At 43.2% G+C, this 25,849-nt stretch overlaps 1 protein-coding gene across 2 annotated transcripts; it reads right to left on the minus strand.

The window, feature by feature from the left end:
* Window positions 1-25,428, minus strand: shc3 (SHC (Src homology 2 domain containing) transforming protein 3). 2 transcript variants are annotated; one of them, XM_061800308.1, is made up of 15 exons: window positions 25,327-25,428; window positions 23,510-23,688; window positions 17,577-19,385; window positions 17,224-17,483; window positions 14,362-14,432; window positions 12,239-12,302; window positions 10,579-10,698; window positions 8,684-8,737; window positions 8,564-8,615; window positions 8,355-8,484; window positions 8,098-8,251; window positions 7,927-8,020; window positions 4,538-4,723; window positions 3,784-4,115; window positions 1-3,544 (listed from the first exon to the last, which is right to left on the minus strand). In XM_061800308.1, exons 3-15 carry the CDS (start codon window positions 17,755-17,757, stop codon window positions 3,416-3,418), a joined length of 1,827 nt encoding a protein of 608 aa, XP_061656292.1. In that variant the 5' UTR covers window positions 17,758-19,385; window positions 23,510-23,688; window positions 25,327-25,428; the 3' UTR covers window positions 1-3,415. The 2 variants fall into 2 exon arrangements, with proteins under 2 accessions (XP_061656292.1, XP_061656291.1); XM_061800307.1 differs by having other exon boundaries at window positions 3,784-4,091; window positions 17,224-19,385; window positions 25,327-25,427.
* Between the last annotated feature and the right edge of the window lie 421 nt (window positions 25,429-25,849).

Genomic DNA, 25,849 nt, shown 5'->3' on the forward strand with positions numbered 1-25,849 from the left:
AGTCAACACACCCCTGTTCAAATGACAGGTTTTTTTGTTTTTTTTTAAAGAGACCAAGAAGTATTTCCAAACTTTTTCCACTCTTCATGTGGCCTATAACGTGTCTTTTTTGAGAGGGAAAGGGCAAATAATTCATGTGGTTGCAGACCCTCTTATTACTCCAACATGGCTGGGTTCAGAATGAACCGCATTCAAACTCATGTTAAAATGGACTCAGCACATACCTGCCACCATTTCAAGTGCCTCCGATTAAGCCCAAAGAAATGTCTGCTGTTCTAGTAGGCTTTTCACGACAGTGTGCTAACACTGACTGGTATTTGGAACTGTAAATCATTCCCTCCACCTTGACGAAGGCCGCAGGTTCATCTTTAAAAAATAAAACAATAAAAACTCCCCTAAGCATGGTGCTTCGTCCAACATGCTTCACTGCAGCTATGGTGTTCTTTTGGTGATCAGCAGGTTCGTGTTTGTGCCAAACATGCGTTTTAAAATTGTGGTAACAAATATTCAACCCTGGTTTTTACCAGACCATAACATATTTTCCCACGTTTGGGAGAATTTCTGAACACAGCCGCATCCCAGTTATAAGAGGGTGCGCACACTTCTGACGCCACATTACACCAGTTGTTTATTCATATTTACTGCATTTGTGTATTTTTACCTCCCCTCACGAAAATATATTTTAGGTCACGTTAATGGTGGAAGTTTTTAAATTATCTTGGTCTCGTTTTTTATATCACAAAAACCTAGCGTTTGAACAGGAGTGTGTTAACATTTTATATCCAGTGTATATTTGTTATTACTGACCATATACTAATTTATGGAGATCTACCAGTATGTTTGTCTTTTCTTTTTCAATTAAACCAACTTGTTTAGCATACTACTGACAAATTCAAATTAAAAATGACAACATATTAAAACAATTATGAAAAAAGCAAAGTGCCCAACTTTAACTCTACCCCAACCCAAAATTCCTCCGCTAAACTTGCTGCAGATTGTATCCTGAAGGTTTTCCAACATCAGTCAATTCTGTTGAATGGATGTGTTATGTGGCAAACCCGTACTGTACACTCCCCCTTGCAGCAAAACTACAGGCATTACATTGCATTAGTCTCATCAAAACCCATTGAAAGGCATGCCGATTTTGGTTCAACTGCACTCGAACGCACCCCCGTCCATTTGCTATCAACAACGGAGTGAGAAATAATCATGTTTTTGCTACTATCGTGAGGAAATGAGGCTAAATTCTAGTAGAAAGTCTGTGCTGACACCTAGAGGAGGGCCTGCTTCTTCTTCTTCTGTCTCTTTGGTGACAAAGCAAATGACGTCTCATTCATCGCTGTGATTGTGCTATTCACACGTGGTACTCGTAATAACTAAGTTGGGTTCAAAACAATGTGATCAAAGCCCCCCCCCCCCCCCCCCGAAACAATCACTGACACCTACTAAAGAACTCAAATCGTGCAAATCAAAGTGGGATTATTTTACAGTGTTAGCACACACAAGACTCGCCGCTGGATTAAGGGCATCGACGTATTGATTTCTGAAGTCTGAGAATAAAGTGGAAATATTGTGACAAAGTCCCCCAAAAATGGAATTTTGTTAGCCTTAAGGAGAAATTTTACGAGAAAAATAACTAATTCCCTCACTAAAAAGTTGTCCATATTATTAGAATAAAGTTGTAATTTCACGAGACTAAAGGCATAATATTATGAGGGGAAAAATAAGTGAGAATGTTTCAAGAATAGTCATCATACTGTGTGCATGTAAATATATATATATATATATATATATATATATATATATATATATACACACACACACACACACATACATACACACAGTATATTCTCAATTTTTTAACATGTTTATGTTATATCATATTACGGGAACAATAAATCAATTTTACAAGAAACAACATAACTTTATGTCATGACTGCAAGCGTAAAGTAACATGACTATATTGGTTTAATATTAAAGAAATAAAGTCTTACTCGAAAATCATTTGTAAAAGAAACTAAGTGTGTAAAATTATGTTACCGGTAATTACTTCACAAAAAAAATGGTTGTCAAGAGAATAAATTTGCAGTCTGTGAAAAACAATACACATTTTTCAAGAATAGTCATAAGATTGAGAAAATCATGTAATTTTGCCCCCCCCCCCCCCCCCCCCCCCACCCCACCCCACACACACAAATAATATTTCTAAGTCATAATATTGCAAGAATAAAGTCATAATGTTATGTCTACATTCTCATAATTTTAAAGAAGTCTTAAGAATAAATATGTAAAGCTAATAGTTGCTGGGCTCATTTTTGTAACATTAGGACTTCTCTTTATAGTCATAACATTTCGATTTTTTTTTCTGGCCGTATTAAGCCTTCATTTTTCTAACATTTCAACTTTTTCCCCCTTTAAAACTCACTGAAAAGAAAAAAAAACAATATTCTGAGTCAAAAGTCACGGAGCCAGGATACAGTAGAAATAAGAACAATTTTAAAAAAAATAAGGTCCGAATTTTAGGAGAATTTTTTTTAGCTTAAAACAAAATTGTAATATTACCTAAATAAAATACAGTTCCTTACAAATCAAATTGTCATTTAAGAAGAATAAACTGTAAAATGTAATTATAATATAGCAAGAATAGGATTTTTATGAGGAAAGGGGTGAATATTTTGAAATACATAATATTGCATTAATAAAGTCATACCATTGACTTTGTAATATTCAAGAAAAAGAATAAAAGAATAAGCGTTTAGTTTGTAATGTAACTTTTTTTATAGTCAAAACACAGACTTATTTTTCTGAAAATGGAATGATTTTACAAAGGCTGGTAATATTACAACTGTTTTCTCTTTTTAAAAACATCTGTTTGTCTTTTCAACGTGGCCATTCCTCCTTTGTCGCAAGGTAACAATTTGAAAATAACAATCTTTAAGCCACGGAGAGCACGATAAAGGATGCGCGCGAGCATTCCGACTACGACAAAGCGACATTTTTCCTCCTTCATAAACAACTTTTGTGTTTGGGGCTCTGGCATTTTTTTGTATAGCAGTAGAAATGTAGAAATTGTGCTTGACAGACAAAAAGGAATATTTGTAGCTTTCATACTCTAAAATACTCTGGTCCACACCTCGTCGAGGCTTGATTTGTCGAAACTACAAGAACGTATTATCGTTTGAAACATCAAATCAAGATATCATGTGTGTCCTACAAGTCTTCACAAAAATATAGCATTTCAGTCATCACGATAAAATAACAGTTCTATTATAAATGTTACTTTTTTCCCCAGGCGGTATCGACTTGGTTTTTTTTCCAGCAGCTTCCCTCACGCTTCAAGTTTGTGAGATGGCAGGTAGGAAAGTTCGGAGCTTCCAGTTCCCTCGTGGGGCGCGGCGTGCGGGCGGGCGGCGGGTCACTGCTTCCATACGACCGGCTGCAGCAGACACAGTTCACTCCCGGCTGACACGATCGGCAGGTTGTTGTCACGGTGGTGGCCGATCATGTGGCTAATGCTGTCGAACACGTGATCTTTCGTCCGAACCTTGGGGGGGGGAAAAAAAAAAAAAGAGAGAGTTTAGTTTTTGGGGGAAGGCTGCACGGCAGCAAGTGGTTCGCATGTCTGCCCTGTGATTGGCTGGTGACCAGTCCAGGGTGTACCCAACACCTCTTGCCCAAAGTCAGCTGGTATAGGCACCAGCTTACCTGCAAACCTAATGAAGACAAGCGCTATCGAAAATGGGTGGATGGGTCTTGTTGTTGTTGTTGTTGCGGGAGCCTTACCGTGCCCTCGGGGTCCACCAACAACAGGTGCTTGGCCATCCCGTTGTGCATGCCGGTCAGCACGTACGAGCCCGGGTTGGTGGCGCTCTTGCGCACCAGGAAGTCACCGTCGTCGTTCAGCAGCTTTTCCGCATCGCGCCGGCTCATCTTGCCGCGGTACCACGCCTGGCCTTCCAGCTCCTCCTGTGCCCGGAAGGCGATGGAGCGTGCCAGAAGCGGACTGGAGTTGTCCACTGACGTGGCCTTGTGCAGGGCTGATATTTGTGAAGGCGCTTGTGGCTGCGACTGGATGGCGTCCTCGAAGGGTTCTGCTCCATATTCATTAAAGGACACTCATTCATACATTTTTCCAACAATTAAAACAATGTTCAGGTGTCTTAAAGCGTGTATATTATGGAAAATCTACTTGCAATAATAGTAACACAGTGGTACCTTGACTTACGAGTGCCGCAAATTATGATTAGTTAGAATTATAAATGTGTTTGTTTTGTTACAAGCTGTCGCTTCATCCATTTTTTTGCTTTGTGTTGCCAAAATTTGAGGTATGAGCAAGTTTCACATACGTCGGCGTTCGAGTGACTCGAACATGAACAAAATGGCGGATCTTCGCCCAGCCCGGCTGCCAGTGGCATGCTTCCAGACAATGACATAAGCACCTCACAAAAACATATTTGGTTGTGTAATTGTGTAAACAAAGCAATACAAGAGTCCCTTTCCCATAACACGAGCCTTTCAAGCACCATGAAGGACTTACTCATGTCAAACAGATCTGTCTGAGGGTTTTCCCTGGCCGCGGCCGCCATGCCCTTAGTCATTTGCTCCGCCTCAGCCTGCAGCGCCGCCAGCACCTGCTCGTCGATCTGCTGGGTGTTCATGTACGTGGGCATCTCGCCTGCTTTTGTCGCCGGACCTTTGCTCTCACTGCTTATATCCAAGGACCCTGGAGAGAAACAGCCATAGCAATGGTAAGTGTAGAAAGGCATGGCTGAGATGACCACGAAGTGGCCCACTGGGCATCTTCCAATTGGAACCTCCTACTTGAAGTTTGTGTTTTGTCTTTTGATGTTGCCAGCGGCCAACCAGTGTTGAGAAAGTTCATTTTCTAGGCAAACTAGTTCACCGTTCCAAAAATGAACTACTTCAGATTATAGTTCATAATTCAAAAATGTGAACTAAATTCACCATTTCAAAAATGAACTAGTGCATAGTTATTTTTTTAGTTCCCCCCCCCCCCCCCCCCCCCCCTCAATCTGTAGCTGACGGGCTTTTACCCTCAAAATACTGGCAACTCGTTTTCCCTTTGTTGCCACCCATTCAGTCCACACTCGTAGCCAGCTGCAGCTTTCACCCTACAATCTCAAAAACATAAGGAAAAAACTGTTGCTTGAAGAATTAAAACAAAAACCGGGCTTTTGTCCTTAATGTGTAGAACAAAAACACGCAACGCAGTGTGACAGAAACGATGGTGAAAGGACATTAACTTTGCATTACTTGCAGCTCTGGCTGACTATATAACGAAATATTTGATCTATTCTCATATTACAAAACAAAGTCCATATTATCACAGCGTGATCGTACAGAGTTTTAACTAAAGCATTCTGACACAAATAATAATTTCCCTAGTAATACATTTTTACAATTATGTACTGTATTATACGGAGCCCCAGACATACAAAAAAAAATACTAATTTGTGCGTACAAAAACTACTTCTACGAAGTAATTGTTCGTTACTGCGTGCGCAGGAAGAAGCCGTGACTCCGTACTGGACTGGAGGGTAACCGAATTGAGCGCACTTTTACGGACTTGTTACAAACGACGCACCCGAAACTGTGAGACACATGCGATGACTTCACGGTACGTTTATTTTCAGAATCAGAATCACAATCATCTATATTTGCCAAGTATGTCCAAAAAACACACAAGGAATTTGTCTCCGGTCTAGTCAATATCTTACTATTCTACAGTTGGGCAGTTATTTGATTGGGCCTACGTTTGCTACTTTGTTCCAGCGAGTAGTAGACTACTCTTTGTGTGTTTGTCGGAACTGCAACCCTGCCTCGACTTTCAACTTCGAAATATGGTGCGCTCAATTTCTTTACCCTCCTGTCCAGTATGGACATTGTGCACACCCTGTAACTATTTCGTGAGCACAAACAACTACTTCGTACGTATAGAATAACTGTTTCGTGCGCAAAAAGTAGTACTTCGTGCGCACGAAATAGTCGCCCCCCCCCCCCTCCCTCATGTCATGTCTGGGGCTCCGTAGTATTACAAAAGAACCACCAAAGAACACATTCACTCCAATTTACACAGTGTCCCTGAACGCATCTTGCGTTCTCACGCAGCTGTGACGTGCCTGCCGTAAATGGCGGCCGTGGCCGCACTGAATCGGTTGCCAAATACGGCGTTTATCCTTTGACATAGGAAGGCTCGTATATAGTGTGGTCAGACGTGATTTGTCCCGGAAGTCCCCACCAAAACCTGGGACTTGGAATGAAGATGAACTTTCGTTCGAAAAACATTCACAGAGACCAGAATGAGCACCTTCTCAATCATGTTCCTTAAGCAGAAACGAACTAAGTTCAATTCACGTTCGCCCAAAATGTGAACGGGTTGATTGAACTCATTCAGGTACAACATGGGTTGCCACCACAGAATAGTACCAGTTATGGCAAAGCGCAAAAATGGATGCAAAAAAAAATATATACAAATTAAAAATACAACCATAACCATGGAACCGTAAATTAAACTTACAGAGTCTGTGTCTACAATATGAGCAAGTAATAAAATATGAATACACATACTTACACAAATAAGTTTTACCAAGCAGATGCTAATGTAAAGACACTTATTATACATACACACACTTTGAGCTCTACCTATAAAATGATAGATGAGTATCACTCTGTAAACATGTTCTTGTTCCAATCCTGAAAGGGAGGGTAGTTTTAATTGATTTTTTGTTTTACTGTAAAGTATACCGTATTTCTCCTTTAAATAATATGAAACTGGAAATCTTTCAGTCTTTTTTCCATTTCTTCATTAAATCCCTATTTTGTATAGAACACATTAAAATGAATAAAAGATTAATCAAACATAAAATGTGGTCAAAGAAATACTATTCAAAATATATGGTAGTACAACAACTTATCAAGGAATGCAGTAAAGTGCAAAGAATTAAAATAAATACAACACCGTGCTGCAAGTAACATTCATGTTGTCACCTACCGTATTAACTGAGTTTTAGGAACACAAGTGCGTCATCTTGTTCTAAAGGCCCCGGTTAACCCGCACCTTATGTGTCTGAACACTAAGGGGCAGTACGTTGAAAAGAGACGGAGAAGAAATAAGAGATGAAGAAGAATGTAGATAGCTAAGACACACCCCTTTGAGCTACGCTAGGCGCAAAGTGTCAGCGCATTTCATGTTTGTGGATGGCATGAAACCAAAATAACACAAATGCCTGCACATTGTGCCGCGTACGGTTGCACACAAGGCCATACGATCACAACAAGGGAATTTGAAATAACCTTTCATAGGTAAGAATATTTTTGGGCATTTTTCCAAGTTCTGTATAGTGCATACTTTGATGTTTGTCAACATCAAATTATGTTCTATTTATAGATAACAGGTGAAATTAGTAAGTTATGATTTATCTATAATGTACATGCATTGCCTTTGATGGGAGCGTTGCCCCCACCAATGTGGCTGCCACGTAGGCACATCACTTAGCCGGGCTGCTTCAGTGCGCTGGCGTATCTAATATTCCATTCATATCCGTGGAATACTCTATACAAGTAGATAAAAGGATGCCATGTTCACTCTGTGTGCTGAGCTGTAAATAAAGTGAATACAAAAAGAAATGCAAGACTGACTCTTGAGAATACCACGCTGACTGAACCCGACTGTCCGAAAGCAGGTAGCCCAGACAGCAACCGCCGCCCGACCCAAACAAACCGTGACAACGCGAGTGGATCACTCAGCTTACGTGGATACTGAATGTTCTGTATTAAACGTGAAAAAGTGACGAAGATACAAGCACACTCATCCTGAACAAGCTGCACATTTAGTTCTTTTGAGTTAGAACATGTGGGGTAAAAATGAGCAGAAAAATAAAATGTGGAAAAATAAGATTTTCTTACCTTGTTGTATGAAAATGGACTTTCTCTCCTCTGTCCAGTTTTCTCCACAATGTCGCCCTTGGTAATAGTTCTGATCCACAGAGTTTGAGCTCCTCTAAAGACAGACCATCTGCATTTTAGTATGCATGCAACTGTTGGCCCATAACTGTGGTATCGTGGTACACAATGCACCTGGCTTCCATCTGAGGGCGCATTCTGATTGGACAGCCGCGTGTCGATGAAGCCTCCAGGTGGCGGCACCTTCCCAGGGATGTTGTTGTAGTACGGATGCTCCGTGGACTCTTCCTCCTCCTCCGTCCACGGCAACTCCTCCACGTTGAACACCCTGCACGCCAAGTGCACACTAGTATCAATCCGTATTGTGCTCAATTAAATGATCTCTTAGTTCAAGCGTGGTACACACATGAACACACAATTAAAGCACTCACCTGTCGTGCGTGGAGGAAGGCTTGCTAGAAGGACACTGCAGGTACTGCTGGAAGCGAAGGTCGAAGGCCTGGCCAATGGTGCTGATGACGTCCTGGGCCACCGCGTCCGAGCACTCCAGGATGTGGCAGGCTGACGAGAGACATACAAACAAAAATGTTATGAATTTAGCATTGTCGGCAAGTGTTAAAAGCCTCAAAAGTCAAAATACCTCTTCTGTTAACAGGATCCTTTGCCACATAGGCCACAAAGTCAGTGGTGTCCTGAAACACGCAATAATTGTGAGGTCTATTGTAAGAATATAATGCATATTAATGTATGAAATACTTACAGGGTCTCCACCGGATGCGAAGGAGATGGACTGCATGTGATGGTTGGCTATGATCTGCATAGTAAAACAAGACAGTTGATATAGACGCTTTTGATAATGTTTGTAAACAAAAGGCACCAGGGTACTTCTGGGGGGGCAGAACACGAGGGACTACAGCTGACCTGAACTGAAAATGATGACAAAAACATGTGTTTGGGGTTCCACAAAAGGATTGGATGAATTTTGATTTGGTTTTTTTCCGCCTTTAAAAAACAGGAAAAAAAAAAAGAATCCAGCAGAACCTGTGGGTGAGGAGGTAAATCGGGTGAATATCATAAATAGCTCTACAGAGAAGCTCGCAAGCCTGAAGGTGTTGCGGTCCCTTAATGATCATGTTGTCTATGTCTATACTGGTTGAAATGTAAATTACGGCCGGCGTTAAGTCTCTTTTCGAAGGAACTCACCTCGCATAACATCAACTGTCACTTCATACATACAAACTACAACAATAAAAAAAAAAAAAAGAAGGCTAAAAATCATCATTTCAGCCATTTAAAATGTTTTTTCCACTTTGCCTTGGCCAAGACAATACTTGAGCTTTTGCCCCCCGGAGGCACGTGTGACGTCATACTTAAAAGGTCTATGAAGTCACATGTATACAAGGCAGCCGGCCATATTGGTAAGGGTAAGGCCGTCAAAAGACTAGCCAGGTTTCTTGTTTTTTTTTTTTTCCTTCTTCACTTTGGCACCATCTGTTGGCAGTAAGATGAAAGAAGCTGGTTGAGACGTCTAGAGATGACAAAGCCGCATAATAGCTTTTATGACTCAAGAGTATAATTTTCAAAAGGAGGAACGTCCAGAGACAATGTCGTGCTGTATCGAAAGTTGGGTGGTCGCCGGGACGCTTTTACTACCTCTGCAATGCACAAAAGCATGCTGTTGCTTTGTTAGTTTTTAAAAAACTGTTTTCTATGAAACATTGGGAGAAGAACCCATTGAATTTTGGTGCAGATTGAGGATTTTTTTTTCCTGTCCACTTTTTACTGTTGCAGTTTACCGCTTGTATTTGGGAACGTGTTGCCACCAGATCCAGCAGATGGCACTGTGTTGAAAAAAAGCTCACGGTGTGGCAGTTGCTCACCCACTTTTCAAGGTGCATTACTGCCACCTACAGGACCGCAGTGGAACCATGTCGTTCGGCATGTCATCAATTTCCAATCAGATGAGTCACGAGGTCGTTGTTAAGCCTGTTAGAACTTGGCAGAGGTCTCCACACTACAAGACTGCACCATTTAGCATCTTAACTAAAAAGCCCAATACCCTTTCAGTTTTCTCATTTTTTTCCTGTTCAAACAAGCAAATTGGGTGATGGTGGAAGCAACTGCGAAAAACAAGCTGCATTGAACACCTCGCAGGAACAAGTAACTCCCATATTTACATCGCCACGATAAGATGATTCATACTATCAGAAGAATGAAGGCAGCAAGAAAATGGGGCGCTGCAGAAAAGTGGAAACTCTGGAGTATAATACTGCTGTGCACAGAGCTAAGAGGCTAAGGTAAATTTTGGCATGCATGTTCATTTTTGTAATTTCACTAAAGTCATTTTATTCATTAACTAATTGTATTGTTTTTTTTTTTTTTGGTGTAATCTCTATAGTGTGCTGTTTTACTCTGCATTGCCATAACCCTTTAATTAATTTAAAAAAATAAAATCTTATTTTGAGTACATTATACTCAAATCTGGTTGACCAAGGAGAGACCAGCAATGGTTGACATCAGTAATGTGGCTCAGTGCGCTTAGAACCCCAATTGACAAGGTACTAGAAGTAGAAATAGTACCTGCTTTTGTCAATGGAAAAGCGATTTAAGAGGCATAATCATGTCATCCAATGCAGTTGTTGTTTGCCACCTTACCTGTTTGCAGTCCGGCGTCATAAGGTTGAGGCTACTGGTGGAGATGTTTAGGTTGATGGACATGCCGGCAAACTGCAGATTGCTCTTCCCCAGGATGTTGGACAGAGCTTTGGATGGTGGCTGACATACAATAAGGATTCAATTAGAGCACATTCATAGTGTGTTAAATGCCACTAGAGCAGTGTTCCCCAACCTTTATTGCACCAATGCACACATTATACATGAGAAAAAAATAAATAAAATCTCACATGTTCTGTCAGACGGAAATTTTCAATAAATAGCCATCAGAATACAAAGAACCACAGTGACAGCTTAAAAACTCCACTGTGGCACAGTAAAACTGTTCCGACATAAGAGGGATACAGATCCTCGTTTCCGCTTGACCTAACAGCCGAACAGAACACACAAAAAAAAAGGAAAAGAAAAACAAAAATCTCACAGCGCACCGCCAAACAAAAATATCAGAAAACCTGAATACACGGGTTAATTATGTACTGTCTGTCATCAAGTGGAATAGCATTTAATTGTTCTGTCTCAACACACTGCTGGCATAGACCGTTGAACAAAGAGACATTATTAGTAGTATTGAAATCTATTTCAAACTAATTAAGTGCAATTGCACAATTTGCCACGGAACAACGATGATCTCTCAACACAAATGTGCCAAAGCACACTGGTTAGGGAATCAGTGCAACCATTAGAGCACTCATCTAAAAAACACTTTCAAAGGCAGACACACACGCTGCGGCTAAAAATGGGCAACTATGAAGTGTTGTTTATTTATATGGATGAATAGATACAATTAGCCAAAAGCAATCCAGACAATTCTGATAGCGGATGACCTCATTTGTTTTTCTTCTCGTCCACAACCCAAATAATATGAACTCATGATAAATAACATGAGAGAGAGCAACCAGTGTGCATTTTTTGTACACGCTGACATTTGAATGATCACTACAGAGTGCAGGCTGATGCTTCGCTTCACAGCCGGCGCAGATAGTGTGTGCTGTATGAGTCACTGAGCAGCCGTGTGCAATGAATGCAGCGTGGGATGACGCGTGCCATGCCCCCACACTCACACGCACGCACAGGCGCACGCACGGACACGCTGCTGTGTGTCGCTCATCATTTCTCTGATCTCGTTATCAGGAAGTGTTATCCGTCGTTCTCCAGCCAGGAAGGATAAGAGGAAGATGGTGAGCGGGGGCCATGATGCTATAAATAGACTCTAAATGAATATCTTATGATGGTATTTTTTTGCCAACATCTATATGCACAGAGGACTACCTCCGATTCTCACAGCCTCCAGTCTTACCTTCCACGGGGTCTTACTCTTTGCCTTTCTTACTGCCTTCCAGTAAGCTTCCAGTTTCACTTCTTTCTTTCCCCTCTCCTCTTCCTCACTGGCACCCTTCTTGCCTTCCACAAATCTCCCTTTTCGCCTGTCTCGCTTTCTGCCTTCCACACTCACTTCATGCCTCTCTCCCCATTTCGTTCCTGCCTTCTGCCTCTTCTTCACTGCCTCCCTTCTTGCCTTCCACACTGTCACATGTCTTGCCTTCCGCTGTCTACAGTGTTCTTCATCGCTCTCCTCATCCCCCCCAAGGCCTCCTCCTCACTGCTGAGCCCGCCCTTGCTGTCCTTCCGCCCGCCTACGTACCTTTCGCTTCCGCAGAGCTGCTTTGGTCCCCGGAACAGCCTCACAAACAAAGCTGATGGCCTCCCTGGAGAAATGGACAGACAACAGAAGACAATGGTATCAATATGTGAACGCTAATAATACTATTAATAATAATCATAATGATTATCAAAATGTAGACTCTGGAAAACAATGGCAACAATGTTGTTAAAAGCCACTAAGTGGTTATAGGGACAGAGAGTATAATTTAAATGTTTGCAAGCAGTTGATACAACGTTCTAGAAACAAGAGAGACGACAAGTGTGCAGCCTTGCCGGCTGACAACGCAAGTGAAGCAGAACAGTGAACACGACACAAAGCGAGTTGCTGTCAGCTCGTCGTTCAATAGTTTTCATAGATAAATTGAGCCTCACGCAACACCATATGCATGTAAACCAAAGCAGGACATGGAAAGGTTCTACAACCCCAATTCCAATGAAGTTGGGACGTTGTGTTAAACAAATAAAAACAGAATACAATGATTTGCAAATTATGTTCAACCTATATTTAATTGAATACACTACAAAGACAAGATATGTAATGTTCACACTGATCAACTTTATTGTTTTTAGCAAATAATCATTAACTTAGAATTTTATTTTGCTGCAACACGTTCCAAAAAAGCTGGGACAGGGTCATGTTTACCACTGTGTTGCATCACCTTTTCTTTTAACAACATTCAATAAACGTTGGGGAACTGAGGACACTAATTGTTGAACCTTTGTTGATGGAATTCTTTCCCATTCTTGCTTGATGTACAGCTTCAGCTGTGCAACAGTCCAGGGTCTCCATTGTCGTATTTTACGCTTCACAATGCGCCACAGATTTTCAATGGAAGACAAGTCTGGACTGAAGGCAGGCCAGTCTAGTACCCGCACTCTTTTACTACGAAGCCACGCTGTTGTAACACGAGCAGAATGTGGTTTGGAATTGTCTTGCTGAAATAAGCAGGGGCGTCCATGAAAAAGACGTTGCTTGGATGGCAGCATATGTTTCTCCAAAACCTGTATGTACCTTTCAGCATTAATGGTGCCTTCACAGCTGTGCAAGTTACCCATGCCATTGGCACTAACACAGCCCCATACCATCACATATGCTGGCTTTTGAACTGTGCGTCCATAGCAGTCCGGATGGTTCTTTTCCTCTTTGGCCCGGAGGACACGACGTCCACAATTTCCAAAAACAATTTGAAATGTGGACTCGTCGGACCGCAGAACACTTTTCCACTTTGCATCAGTCCATCTTAGATGAGCTCGGGCCCAGAGAAGCCGCCAACGTTTCTGGGTGTTGTTGATAAATGGCTTTTGCTTTGCATAGTAGAGTATCAAGTTGCACTGACAGATGTAGCGCCCAAGTGTACTTACTGACATTGGTTTTCTGAAGTGTTCCTGAGCCCATGTGGTGATATCCTTTACACATTGTCGGTTTTTGATGCAGTGCATTCAATGTTGGTTTTCGACCTTGCCGCTGACATGCAGTGATTTCTCCAGATTCTCTGTACCTTTTGATAATGTTATGGACCGTAGATGATGAAATCCCTAAATTCCTTGCAATTGTACATTGAGGAACATTGTTGTAAAACTGTTCAACTATTTTCTCACACACTTGTTCACAAAGAGGTGAACCGCGACCCATCTTTGCTTGTGAATAACTGAGCAATTCAGGGAAGCTCCTTTTATACCCAATCATGGCACCCACCTGTTCCCAATTAGCCTGTTCACCTGTGGGATGTTCCAAACAGGTGTTTGATGAGCATTCCTCAACTTTCTCCGTCTTTTTTGCCACCTGTCCCAGCGTTCAGTTCATGATTATTTGCTAAAAACAATAAAGTTTATCAGTTTGAACATTAAATGTCTTTGTAGTGTATTCAATTAAATATCGGTTGAACATGATTTGCAAATCATTGTATTCTGTTTTTATTTATGTTTTACACAACGTCCCAACTTCATTGGAATTGGGGTTGTAATTGCGACCGGATTGGAGTAGACATGCTGAGATTGGGGGCTGGTTCGTGGTTCTATCGTTGATGAGGCCTCATAAATGTACAGCCAGGTGTACTTAACAGCAGGTTAAGCTGAAGTTAGAAAATGAAAACATGGACTTACCTTGTTATTTGTGATCGTGTAGTGAAATCTAAAGATCTCATTGATCGCAGCACTTCAATGCAACCCAGATACTGAAAGAATGAAGAAAAAAAAAACAAATTGTAAAACTTCAACATCAACAAATTCGGCAAGGCTAGTGAGTTAGTTGTTTTGCTTTTTCTTTGGCTTTATGGCAAGTATGATCATTATCACCTCCATCCTTAAATCCCTGCACTGGCTCGCTATCCCTCACATAAATGATTACGTTGTCTCCCTCCTCACCTACCTATGCATTTACAGACATGCCCTTCAGTACTTAAAGGAAATCCTCCCCCCCCCGGATTCCCTCAGACACCCTCCGTTTTTCAGCCACAAATGCCCACCAAGCCCCCAGAACCCAGCTCCGAAGGATGCGTGATCAGGCAGTCCTCTACAGCTCCGAGGCTGTAGAACGCCCTTCTGGACTACAAATGCTTTTAAAAGTGGCTTCAAAACACATATTTTTAACAAAGCATTTTGTTATGTGTGTTTTTAGTTTCTCCTTTAATTACTCATCATTTCTGATCATTTTAGAATTGTACTTAATTTTCTTTATCCATTTGCTGTTTTTAATTTGTTGTCGTAGCCCTTTGAGATCTACGTAATGTATGTAAAATGCAATACAAATATTCTATTATTATCAATATTACTACTACTTACTTGTTTGAAATTTATGACCAAGAAGTATTTTTCATACAAATGTTTGCTGTAATTATGACTTTACTACTGCGTCAGTGATTACGTTACCCCCGGAGGAACAAAACTGAGGAAACCCCGAATTCCAGAAATTGGAGCAGCCTCAAAAAGCGACAAGATTTTAGAGGTTCCACTGTATTTTGTAGTGAACACAACCAACGATCGAGAGACAAAGTCGCAGTACAGTTGGAAAACACAATCTTCGGTATATTGAATTCTGCAGTGTTACTACGCCTCATGAGATCCCCCTGTAATCCTCTTCATTAGCAGCCACCTACTCATACAGAGCACAGGCCGGAAACACTTTGTGCTGATGATGGGCGTCGTATTCATCGTCAGGGCTGTAAACAAAACATTTCCTCCGCCCATCACAGCTTAAGTTAGCCGTTATCGTCGCTAAAAGCTCAGGATACAAGACCATTTGGAAACTGGCAGCCAGAGGATGGGTATTCAGTGCGCTTTTCAGCAATTGTCCATTTTGTCAAAAAATACCCCCCCCCCCCCCCCAATCAAATATTTTTTGTACAAATGCATCTTTTTTGTCAATGCTACAGCTATGCATGGGGTATTTTCCTAAGTTTGGGTCTGAATCGGGGTCCTGAGCTGTGAAAGCCTGCCATTAAGGGACACATTGATGTGCACGTTGTAGATGAGATCAATGTCCATTGGGAGTAATGGCACATGATGGGTGAGGGGGCGACCATGTGCCGCTAATTTGAAGCGACATTGAACTCACAGGGCCTAAAGCCCAAAACGGTAGATGTGTTCATTGACGCTGACTGGCCTTAATGTGGATAATGTGAAACAGCACACAGACACTTTGTGTGACAACTTGTCACTGTTCTGTTATGCTGCCTGACGAGCATTAAATACTTCAATTAAAATAGTACAGGAAATACTTCAATTAAAAAAAAAATAATAATAATAAAATAAAATATTTCCACTTTCCTTTCACTTCACACACCGGCATAATCAGTCCCAACGGTGACTCATTGCCGGCATCATGACATTCACAGCCCGGCGCCAACGTGTGCTCCATTCAAATGATGTATGCTTAGCTTTGACATTTTTTTTTTTTATTATTTTGAAACCCCTGCTGTTGAGCTAATACTGCCACGGCCAACGGGGTAATAAAGATGTCGGTTGCAAAAGCACAAGTAAGGCAAGCGCAAACGTGGTGAAGAGATCACCCGCAGATGAACCTCCACAGGAGGGTCTCCTGAAATGTTGGCTGATGGTGTTAGCCAATCAGGTGTACTGGTAATATAGTAGTGCACGTAGCTTTCCCACTCCAGGGCCACAATTCACAAATTGACCCGGGACAAAACATCAGGATCATGATGTCTTTCTTGCAATACCGTATAATCGACATATCCGGAAAACACAGGTATAGTGACGTTAGCCTCACCTCCCAAAATATCAATTATCACGTGTAATCCTATGGTTATTGTTTGAATCAATATCTTCTCATGGGTTACTCTGCTGTTCCCATCCCTACTAGAAACAAGTCTTGGGTCTTTACAGCTGGGACAGGCTCCAACCCTGCGCAAACCTGAAGAGTCATCTGTTGCAATAAAACTAGACAAAATATCAGCTTTGTCCTTGAACAATAATTTGGCTTTTTGTTGTAAATCACATAAAAGCCCCCCAAAAATTTTAATTGGACAATGTTTTTCCCCTCAGTTTCAGTATCATGTCCGACCCCCCAACATTGCTGTATCGTAATACCGGTATTATTGGAAAAAAAATATTGTATCATGTGTTATTGTGCCATTCCCGCCCCTACTGATAATCAGTTCAGGGTCTCGGGTCAACTGGCATAGCCTCCAGCACCATGCAAACTAGAGCGGGACTGGCAGTACAGAGAATGGCTGGATGCGAGTGTTAACGCTTGTCTGTCTCAATGTGTGATATGACTGGCGACCACTCCAGGTTGTAGTTTGCCTTTAGCCTCAAAGTCAGCAGCTAAACAGGCTTGTGGGTGAAGAAAATGGTTGGATGAGACTAGTGTGACTGGTTGTCTGTCGCTACGTGTGCCCTGAAATTGCATGGTGACCAATTATGGGTGTAGATGCCCAAAGAAAGCTGCTGAACATAACCGTGGATGTAGAAAAATGGATGGATGGGTGACCAACGTTCACCACCTACCTTAACGATGTATGTCACTCCTGGGCCAGAGATCTTCTCACTGGAGTGCAGCCACCCTCTGAAGGGTTTGCCCACCGGTCCGCCACAGCCGGGGTTCCAGTCCTCCCCGCCGGGTGGAAGCTCATCCAGCCTGCTCTTCTTGTTCACGTATGCAACAGGTTCCAGCGTCGAGAGGCAGGCCGCCGCCCCTGCGGTCGCCGCTCCGGGGCTCGACCCCGAACCCCCGCCACCCTGCAGCCTGGCCACTGCAAGGTCCTTGACTGCAGAGGGCAGACCTTTAATGCCAAGCAGGCTGCCTGAATTGCTGAACTTCAGGTTGGAGACCTTGTTGATAAGGGTGCACAGGGGCGTACCACCATCGTCGGAAGCGCCGGCGGCATTGGAGGCGGCCGAGGGCTGGACGTCGGCCGGGGGAGCGTAAGGCGTCTCGGGGCTGGCTGACACCTTGGGGTTCATGGACAGGCCGTGGACGATGTCATCGACAGACGTCACCGACTCATTCCTGAAGCGGTTGTATTTAGTGCGGTGCAGCATACCCTTCGCCTCTGCTCTCTCGCGGCGCCTCAAGCGACATGCGCCACCCGGCTCCTTGCCGCGATGATTACCCTCTCCTGTAACATGGCAGCAGCAGGCGTGGCGGCGGTGGCAGCAAACGCCTCGTAGCAATCACAATCCACCTCTCTCGATTCCTGATCGGTAAAATATGGCGCTTCAATCCAGTCAAGAGAGAAAAACACAGTGGAAATCCATGGAAATGAAGCAGAGGAGGATGGAGAGGTCGTTGTTGTGGTTTCCAGTGGTGATGCTGCAGCTGCTGCTGCTTACAACGACAACAATGATGATGATTTCTAGCCAGGCAAAAACAAGCAAAAATCTACAAATGGCGTTGAAGGTGATGGCAACAGAATGGAACTGGCTGCTGCCTTCCTTCCTAGCTGCTGCCGGCTCAGAGCTGGAGCATGACTCACTGGTGTGAGAAAACCTTCTCAACAAAAGGCTTGCTGAACACTGCAAATCACTTCCTGTTGGAGGGAGGGAGGGAGGGAGGGGGAGGGAGGGAAAAAAAACTCCCACGAAAAATAAGTAAAATCCCACAGCTGTTTAAAGTGTTTGATTTTATATTACATAAATGTAGTGGTAGTCGATTTCATAATTTATTTTACTTGAAAAAAATATATTTTTAATGGCATAAAGAGAGGTAGCTTGATCATCGATCGGTAATTGTTTGACTTTATCCCCAAGCAATTTGTTTGATATATCATTAAAAAAAAAAAATCTATTCTTATGAGGTGATAGGTGAAGTTAATCTGCGTTGTAGCTATTTAAAATACTCGCTTCAGATGATGCAAAATCCAGTTCAAAGAACATCATTCAACTAAACTGTATTTGTCAGCCATTTTAAAACAAAAAACAGTAACTATAAATCACTAAAATAAAATGTGGCTCCCTATCATGATAATAAATGTGAAATTAAGCACTCGGATCTTAAACGAGGCAACTCCAGCAATGAGGATGATACAACCCAAATAAACCCGCCATGGACGTCATCTTCCTCAGGCGAGGATGAGTCAATGAAGAAGAAAAAAGCGCAAAGGTCTTCTTAAGAGCGGCGCCGCTGATGATGAAGCATCTGCGGTCGCCGTGGCAGCAGGTAAGAAAGCGCAGCCCCCCCCCCCCAAACACACACACACACCATTCATGTAAAAATGTCCTCTAGCCTTCTAGAACAGGAGCGAGCGACACTCATTCATGAGCAGCTTCCGCTCTCCCTCACTCTGCTGCATTTCGCACTGCAGTCTAGAAGGCGGGGGTGGGTGGCGGGGATGGGGGGGGTAATCTGCCTTCTCCCCTCAGAAACAAAGCAAAAACAAACACAAAAAAAAACAATAATTTGATCGCACAAAAAGAGAGGTCTGGGAGAGACAAAAGTCAATGTTTATAGTCCTGGCTGTGAATGACATAGCAGTCTGGCATACCAACGTTTCTGTGAATGGAAGCAAGGCCACTCCACTGTGCCGCCGCCGCTATTGCAAGGCAATCCCTCGGGATGGCGCGCTCCCGTCCAATGAGCGGCCGGCTGGATGACTCATTCAGGGAAGGCTTGCAGGATAGTGGAAGAAACCATTCCCTGGCAGTGCAGGTAAGAACCTTCTCTTTATTCACTATAAAAATAAATAAATACATAAACAAGTATTAACAAAAAAAATCTGATTACATTTCATCTTCTTAAAAGAGATGTAAAAATAGAGAAAAACATCCCAGTGTAAACATCCCCTTCTCCCTTCCACAATGCTCCTGCCTGTAACCATTATTATTAGCTCACTGTTTTCAATTCCATATTCAAGAGAACATTTAATTAAAACATCTACATTGCGTGCGGGAACATGTGCTGTGGTGGATTGTTATAATCTAAAAAATTATAATTGACTATTTTTTCTTCTTTCTAGCATTTCTAATTCTTAATGTGCTTTGAGTTGGACTATATTTATTAGGCTGCAAGCACTGACTTTTCATTTGAAAATCCCTGTCAATGTAACGAATTGTCAAGGACGGTGCATCGCCGTTGTTCTGCTTGGCCATTGGTCAGTTGTACGCGGTCACAAACTGCAAAGAACTGAACAGTGCTGATTTCCCTCTCGATTTACTTCTGGCATTTTTATTTACTGCGGCCAGCCAAAAGGCTGACGTCAAGGCAATGATTTTTTATAGTGTCTTACCGTGACATGCCACTACTGCCTTAAAATCTTGCTGTATCACTGGCAACACAACATTTATTACGATACCACCATATCCCGTCTTTTCCAATCGTTATCTTGTCGAATCAAACACTGTCGGGCAGGTAGGAGCAGAAACAATGTCACCGGTCAACGCAGCCGAATAGACCCGCTACCATGGCGACGACAACAACAATGGAGAGCGCTCCCGCTGGGGACTTCATCGTTCTGGTGGGGGATTTCAATCCTCACATGGGAAATGACAGTGAGACCTGGAAGGGCGTGATTGGGAGGAAGGCCCCCCCCCCCGATCAGAACCCGAGCGGTGTTCTGTTATTGGACCTCTGTGCTCATCACGGATTGTCCATAACGAACACCATGTTCAAGCATAAGGGTGTCCACACATGCACTTAGCACCAGGACACCCTAGGTCACAGTTCGATGATCGACTTTGTGGTCCTGTCATCGGACTTGCGGCCGCATGTCTCGGACACTCGGGTGAAGAGAGGGGCGGAGCTGTCAACTGATCACCACCTGGTGGTGAGTTGGCTCCGATGGTGGGGGAAGATGCCGGTCCGACGTGGTCCAAGCGTATTGTGAGGGTCTGCTGGGAACGTCTTGCAGAATCCCCTGTTAGAAGGAGTTTCCACTCCCACCTCCAACAGAACTTTGCTCATGTTCCGGGGGGAGCGGGAGACATCGAGTCCGAGTGGACAATGTTTCGCGCCTCTATTGCTGAGGCGGCCGACCAGAGCTGTGGCTGTAAGGTGGTCGTCGTGGTGGCAATCCCCGAACACATTGGTGGACACCAACGGTGAGGGATGCCGTCAAGCTGAAGAAGGAGTCCTATCGGGCCTTTTTGGCCTGTGTGACTCCTGAGGCAGCTGATGGGTACCAGCTGGTCAAGCGGAATGCAGCTTTGGTGGTCGCTGAAGCAAAAACTCGGGTATGGGAAGAGTTCAGTGAGGCCATGGAGAAAGACTTCCGGACGGCTTCGAGGAAATTCTGGTCCACCATCAGACGTCTCAGGAGGGGGATGCAGTGCAACATCAACACTGTGTATAGTGGGGATGACCTCGACCCGGGACGTTGTGAGTCGGTGGGGAGAAAACTTCGAAGACCTCCTCAGTTCCTTTTTAAGAAGGGGGACCGGAGGGTGTGTTCCAACTCCAGGGGGATAGCACTCCTCAGCCTCCCTGGTAAGGTCTATTCAGGGAAGTCAAATCTCAGATCCAGGAGGAGCAGTGTGGTTTTCGTCCTGGCCGTGGAACAGTGGACCAGCTCTTCACCCTCGGCAGGGTCCTCGAGGGTGCATGGGAATTCGCCCAACCAGTCTACATGTGTTTTGTGGACTTGGAGAAGGCGTTCGGCCGTGTCCCTCTGGAAGTCCTGTGGGGGGTGCTTCGGGAGTAGGGGATACCGAACCCCCTGATATGGGCTGTTCGGTCCCTGTATGACTGGAGTCAGAGTTTGGTCCGCATATCCGGCAGTAAGTCGGACTCGTTTCTGGTGAGGGTTGGACTCTGTCAAGGCTGCCCTTTGTCACCGATTCTGTTCATAACATTTATGGACAGAATTTCAAGGCACAGCCGAGGCGTAGAGGGGGTCCGGTTTAGTGTCCTCAGTATTGCATCTCTGCTTTTTGCAGATGATGTGGTTCTGTTGGCTTCATCAAGCAGTGATCTCCAACTCTCACTGGAGCGGTTCGCAGCCGGGTGTGAAGCGGCTGGGATGAGAATCACCACCTCCAAATCTGAGACCGTGTTCCTCAGTTGGAAAAGGGTGGCGTGCCCTCTCCAGGTCGGGGATGAGATCCTGCCCCAAGTGGAGGAGTTCAAGTATCTTGGGGTCTTGTTCACGAGTGAGGGAAGAATGGAGCGGGAGATCGACAGGCGGATCTGTGCAGCATCTGCAGTGATGCAGACTTTGTATCGGTTCGTTGTGGTAAAAAAGGAGCTAAGACGAAAGGCGAAGCTCTCAATTTACCGGTCGATCTACGTTCCTACCCTGACCTATGGTCACAAGCTGTGGGTCCTGACCGAAAGAACAAGATCCTGGATACAAGCAGCCGAAATGAGTTTCCTCCGCAACGTGTCCGGGCTCTCCCTTAGAGATAAGGTGAGAACCTCGGTCATCCGCGAGGAGCTCAGAGTAGAGCCGCTGCTCCTCCAGATCGAGAGGAGCCAGATGAGGTGACTCGGGCATCTGGTTCGAATGCCTCCCGGACGCCTCCCTTGTGAGGTGTTCCGGGCACGTCCCAACGGGAGGAGCCCCCGGGGACAACCCAGGACACGCTGGAGAGACTACGTCTTTCAGCTGGCCTGGGAACGCCTCAGGATCCCCCTGGAAGAGCTGGATGAAGTGGCTGGGGAGAGGGAAGTCTGGGCTTCCCTGCTAAAGGTACTGCCCCCATGACCCGACCTCGGATAAGCGGTAGAAAATGGATGGATGGATGTTTAAAAAATAAAACATTCTAGACTTTTCATTTTGACGTCGTAGGGCCGAATCGTTGGTCGTGGATTATGTCACACTAAACACAATAAGTTTTGTTTTTCCCGACAAAATATGTCAAGCCCGATCTGGGAAATCGCCCGCAATAGCAAATCGGGCCAATATCGTGGCTATTAATCTAATCTCGTCATAGCATGTTTGACTTTTTGGATATCTTCCGTGTCATGTGACATATGAACGACAACTCTCCGACAGCGCACCTTGACGTTGACCAATAGGATTGCGTATAGTGACCGGCGCGTCGGCTCTCTTGCCTGCGGTTGTCAACATACTTGGTCGCCGTTGTCAACATTTATTCACGCTCACAAATCAATGCTTAGCGAAGCTTTAGAGCATGACTTGACAGAAAGTCGCATGTTTACATACAAACGTTAGTGCTATCACTAGCTTGCTAGGCTACATTACATTTTGTTGCCTACTTGCGAGCAATATCACATTAAAAGTAAGTGAACATACCTCAAGCAAGCCTTGAATGGACAGCTCAAAACATCCTCTCCCAAAAACATTTTTTTTAACCGCTTTTTGTTCTTTTTTGCTCCCAACATTCCCACGGCAATCCATTGTTTGACAGTCTTCCCGATGACGTGAGAAAAGGTTCTACTCGGACAATGTTTAAGTCCAGGCTGAAAAGGGTTCTGTTCAGCTATGCACATTAAAAGTGAAAGTGTTCCACCTAACCTGCACTCTTCTCTTTAACTTTATTATAATTGGTGATTATGTTTTATTTATTGTTCTCATTGGAATTGCCTTGCCATTTTTCATGCGAATGGTTAAATGAGTCCGTAGTGGCTTCATGGATTGATGCGAGTGTGAACGCTTGTCTGTCTCAACGTGCGATATGACTGGCGACCACTCCAGGTTGTAGTTTGCCTTTCGCCTCAAAGTCAGCAGCTAAACAGGCTTGTGGGTGTAGAAAATGGTTGGATGAGACTAGTGTGACTGGTTGTCTGTCGCTACGTGTGCCCTGAAATTGCATGGTGACCAATTATGGGTGTAGATGCCCAAAGAAAGCTGCTGATGTAGAAAAATGGATGGATGGGTGACCAACATTCACCACCTACCTTAACGATGTATGTCACTCCTAGGCCAGAGATCTTCTCACTGGAGTGCAGCCACCCTCTGAAGGGTTTGTCCACCGGTCCGCCACAGCCGGGGTTCCAGTCCTTCCCGCCGGGTGGAAGCTCATCCAGCCTGCTCTTCTTGTTCACGTATGCAACAGGCTCCAGCGTCGAGAGGCAAGCTAAAACCACATTTTAGAACAGCAGTAAAAGTACTTATTTCTCATAAAATGGGTAACTCCTTCTCTGTTCTTCTCCGCTTTGTGAAGTAACATGAGAGTGGAAACAAATTGATGTTAGCCATGCTAGTTAGCCGCCTCGGGAGCAAGTCTATTGTATTTATTTCACCAATGCTACGTTAACTCTCGTAGCTGGTTGCAAACGTTCAATTCAAGGCATCGTTATAGTAATATATTAACGTTATCCTGTGTTTGTCAAAAGAATGATGGGTGGCGACGGTGTTCACATAACTGTGATATCCTTCCTCGACCAAGTCACGGTACTCCCCACCCTCACTGACTGCTCACGCCAATAGCGGGAAGAGGCTGCCCTGACAATTAAAAACAAAACAAAAAACAGCTCTTACCGCTGATGGAAAGTTTTACCGGTTTTGAAACCGAGGTATACTGTCTCTTGAAACCGGTAACCACTACATTGCCTATATTCGTGTCCAGAAGTCTCCAATAACACCACAAAAATGTGCTTGATTTGTTGCTCATGTTTTATTTTTTGACTATTATTATTTTTAATAGTCGCTCAATATAGCGACAAAGTCAGCAACACTGAGTGTGGGCATGCTCTAGCTCTACCCCCGGTCCTCATGGTCACTAAAGCGATACTCTGCATTTGGATGAGATGGAAGCAGCCCGCAAGCCCGAGTGATTTGAACCAGTGAGACATATGGATATTCAGTAAGCTGAAATTCTTTGTCCTTTCTGTATTTTGACAGAACAATATCAAATACCTTTTATCAAGACATCTAGGAACTGTTTTGTCAACTAAGCAATGTACATCTTTCATTAGCTGCCTATTTCTGAAAATGTCTGCTCTGAATTTTGTCCCGTTGCGATGTGTCTTCTGCCACCACAAAGTGAAAACACAATCCAACACAACGTTGTTATAAAATAAATGTGAAGAAATATAAAGTCCCGCCCCACAAAAAAAAACAAAAAAACCTTATTGCTAAATAACATCTAGGACTGCAATTTTTTTTTTTTTTTTTTAAAGCCATTGGCTGCATTCAAAGATAAATTGCAGGAATTTAATGGCGATAGAGACTTTAAAAATAAATTTTAACAACCTCTAGCGGAATGTTAATGAACAAACCAAAAGCAGGAGGAAAATTACATGTACAAGAGCACAAATAATTAGCTTGGTCATCTGATAAATAATACATGTACCGTAAAACCAAAAATATACCTACTTACTAATTGAATAAATTATACACAGTGCCAATAAATATATTTATTTACTGGCATATACTAAAGTCTGTGTCCAAATCGGAGAACAGTATTAAATATGATTAAATGTGCTAACATTTATGTATGAATGGATAAAATATTACACTCAAAGGGCACATTATGCAAATTTAGCTTTTACAAGAATATAAAATAGATGCATTTTACGTTATAAAAGAACATTGATTGAATATGTAATTATTATGACAGCACTGTTATTTTAAAAAGTTATGCCACCATTTTATCACAAACTGGTTAACATGGTTTACTCTGGAAGAAAAAAAACCCCACATAGGATATGTCTCGAGTAGAATTATTTGGCATTTCTCAAATGATCCCCCTTGTGTCGTGCCCGGTCCTCACCTGTTTTCTCATGACACGAAGCAGCCATGGGTCACTTCCGGACATGTGACATCAATTATCCAATCATAACACTAAACCAAATGGCGGCTTATCATTTTGTTCGTTTATTTTTTCCTAACGCTCTTGCCAAAAGTAATTTCAAAAGTCTGAATAAATAGCCTACATTTTAATGGCTACTATATTTAAATTGAATTTTGAAAAAGCAGAGTAGCTTTAAATTAGTTTGAAAGGCTCAACTGAAGTAGCGTGACCTTTGAATAGGAATTTAAAAGTGGAACGGTCACTAAAATACATGTACAATATCGTAGGAAGGAAAGCAAAAAGTAGTTTGAAGCAAAGAAATCAAGGCAGCACTGTGCATCTATATCACAGTTCTAAGGTTGGAGGTTCGAATCTGGTCTCTGGCCTTCCTGTGTGGCATTTGGTTTTGTGGGCTTTCTTTAGGCAAAAACATACATGTTGGCTTCACTGAGGACTAAATCGTCCTTAAGTGTGAATGCGAGCATGCATAGTAGTTTGTCTA

Source organism: Phyllopteryx taeniolatus, chromosome 15, assembly GCF_024500385.1.
Source record: "Phyllopteryx taeniolatus isolate TA_2022b chromosome 15, UOR_Ptae_1.2, whole genome shotgun sequence".
Lineage (NCBI taxonomy): Eukaryota > Metazoa > Chordata > Actinopteri > Syngnathiformes > Syngnathidae > Phyllopteryx > Phyllopteryx taeniolatus.